This window comes from Penaeus monodon, chromosome 27 (assembly GCF_015228065.2).
Source record: "Penaeus monodon isolate SGIC_2016 chromosome 27, NSTDA_Pmon_1, whole genome shotgun sequence".
NCBI lineage: Eukaryota > Metazoa > Arthropoda > Malacostraca > Decapoda > Penaeidae > Penaeus > Penaeus monodon.
Window position 1 is genome coordinate 24,833,566 of NC_051412.1, and position 1,771 is coordinate 24,835,336.

Here is a 1,771-nt window from a genome sequence, read left to right on the forward strand (position 1 = left end):
CTCTCTGTTTTATTGCGCAGACCCCTTTACTAAGAGCGCACTTGCCTTCGCGTTCCAGAGAGATGCGGGGCGTGCAGCCGGACATCGTGTACGGGAGGACGTGCGAGGAGCTGCCGTCGCGCAAGCTCCGCCGCCCGCGCCCCAAGGTGCTGGCGGCGTTTACGGGCCCCGGAGGCGGGTTGGCCTCGGTGAACCGCGGGGGGCATCCGCCTCTACAGAGAGACGAAGCGGACCTAGACTACATAGACGCAGATGACGCAATGTCTGATGCCCAGCCGAATGCCTATGTCACTTCCCAGAAGCCTCCTCCACGTAAGAAACCCTATGCTGACATGGCCGCTTACTTCAGGAAGCGCGATCCTAAGTCGCCAGTTCATAAGAAAAGCAGTACGGGTGTTAGTGAGGGCAGGAGTATGGACTCCCTAGATTGCGAGGTGCCATCTTGGCGAGGGGAGGCGCCCTCCCCCCTTTCTCCACACCCGGGCCGGGCTCCCCCTGCTGCCTTTCTACAGTTTGGTGACGGACCCCTCAACTATGGCCTTACCCTCCCCTCCCAAGTTGATGGCAGCGCAAATGATGGTTCTGGCTATGGGAATAGTGGTGTTGGTGCTAGTAGTTTTAGTTGTAATGGTTATGAAAGAAGTGATAGTAGTTTTGCCAATATTGTTGAAAGTTCCGCGAAAGCATCGCAGCAGGATGGTGGTTGTGCAGCTGCGTGGGTTGGTAGCACAGGTGAGCGCATCAACACGGATAACCTGGGCATGATGGAAGCTGTGCTGGTGAGCTGCAGGGATGAAGGTGGAGGGACGGTCAACCAGCTGCTTGTTCATCCCGCTCCCTGCCCCGGGCTGGACGACAACCTCAACCCAGTCGTGTCGGCGGAGACAACAGAGACGGGAGCGCAGGTCACCCTAGATAACTGGACTCACGAATCCGAGACGCAGGGCACCAGTGTGACTGACAATGTTGACAGTGCATGTGAGAATGGAAACTACAATCCCGAGAACGCCCCTCCTGATGATGGTTCTGTCGCAGCCAACGAAGGGGGCCTGGCCGGCCAGCGGGCCAAGTTCCTGACTCTGGATTTGGTGGAGGCTGGGGCACTGGCAGGTCAGTCTGCCTGGCTCCCCTTAATAGTTGACGTCTGTCCAATGTGCACTTTGTGTTCTGAACCTTTGCACGTGAGGCACTGACCTACTTGAGGCCACTAAACAAGGAAATGTTAAGGAATAGAATTAGCCTTGGACAGGAAAGCATGTACACACCTGTGTCCAACCCGCCTGCTGACGGTGCTTGACCAGTTAACCTGCATGTAACACAATGCTACTAAAATGCTGATAGATGCATTTGCCCTTTCTATGAGATTAGATATTAAACATCAAGAAAATTAACTTTATCTTCTTTGAAAAAATACAATAACCAATTAAGCCTAATAATGAAGGGGCACTTATACTATCTCTTGAAATCTTGTCCTTGTTATTCACCTTCATTAAGTTTTTAATGTGTCCTATTGTCATCTGTTTCACCATGTTCTCAATCTTCCATGTTTATTTTCCATTTGACTGTTATTTCACTCTGAGGTTATCAGTGGGGATTTGTTTGTTGTCTGTCTAGAACCCTGTCTGTCCTGACATCTCTTGCATGAACTATATCAGAGAAAGTGTCATCAAATGCTCTATCAGAAGCATCTAGGCAAAATGATTTACCATTTAAAGTGGATTCCCCTAAAAAAAATAGGATGCCAAATGTTATAGAGAATATTATATTGCAT

The 1,771-nt window shown here is 50.6% G+C and overlaps 1 protein-coding gene across 1 annotated transcript in view; it reads left to right on the plus strand.

The window, feature by feature from the left end:
• The window catches only part of LOC119590714, a 57,714-nt gene that overhangs the window by 48,171 nt on the left and 7,772 nt on the right, over positions 1-1,771 (plus strand). The window contains 1 exon segment of the mRNA XM_037939401.1: positions 59-1,110. Coding sequence (XP_037795329.1) covers positions 59-1,110 — 1,052 coding nt within the window.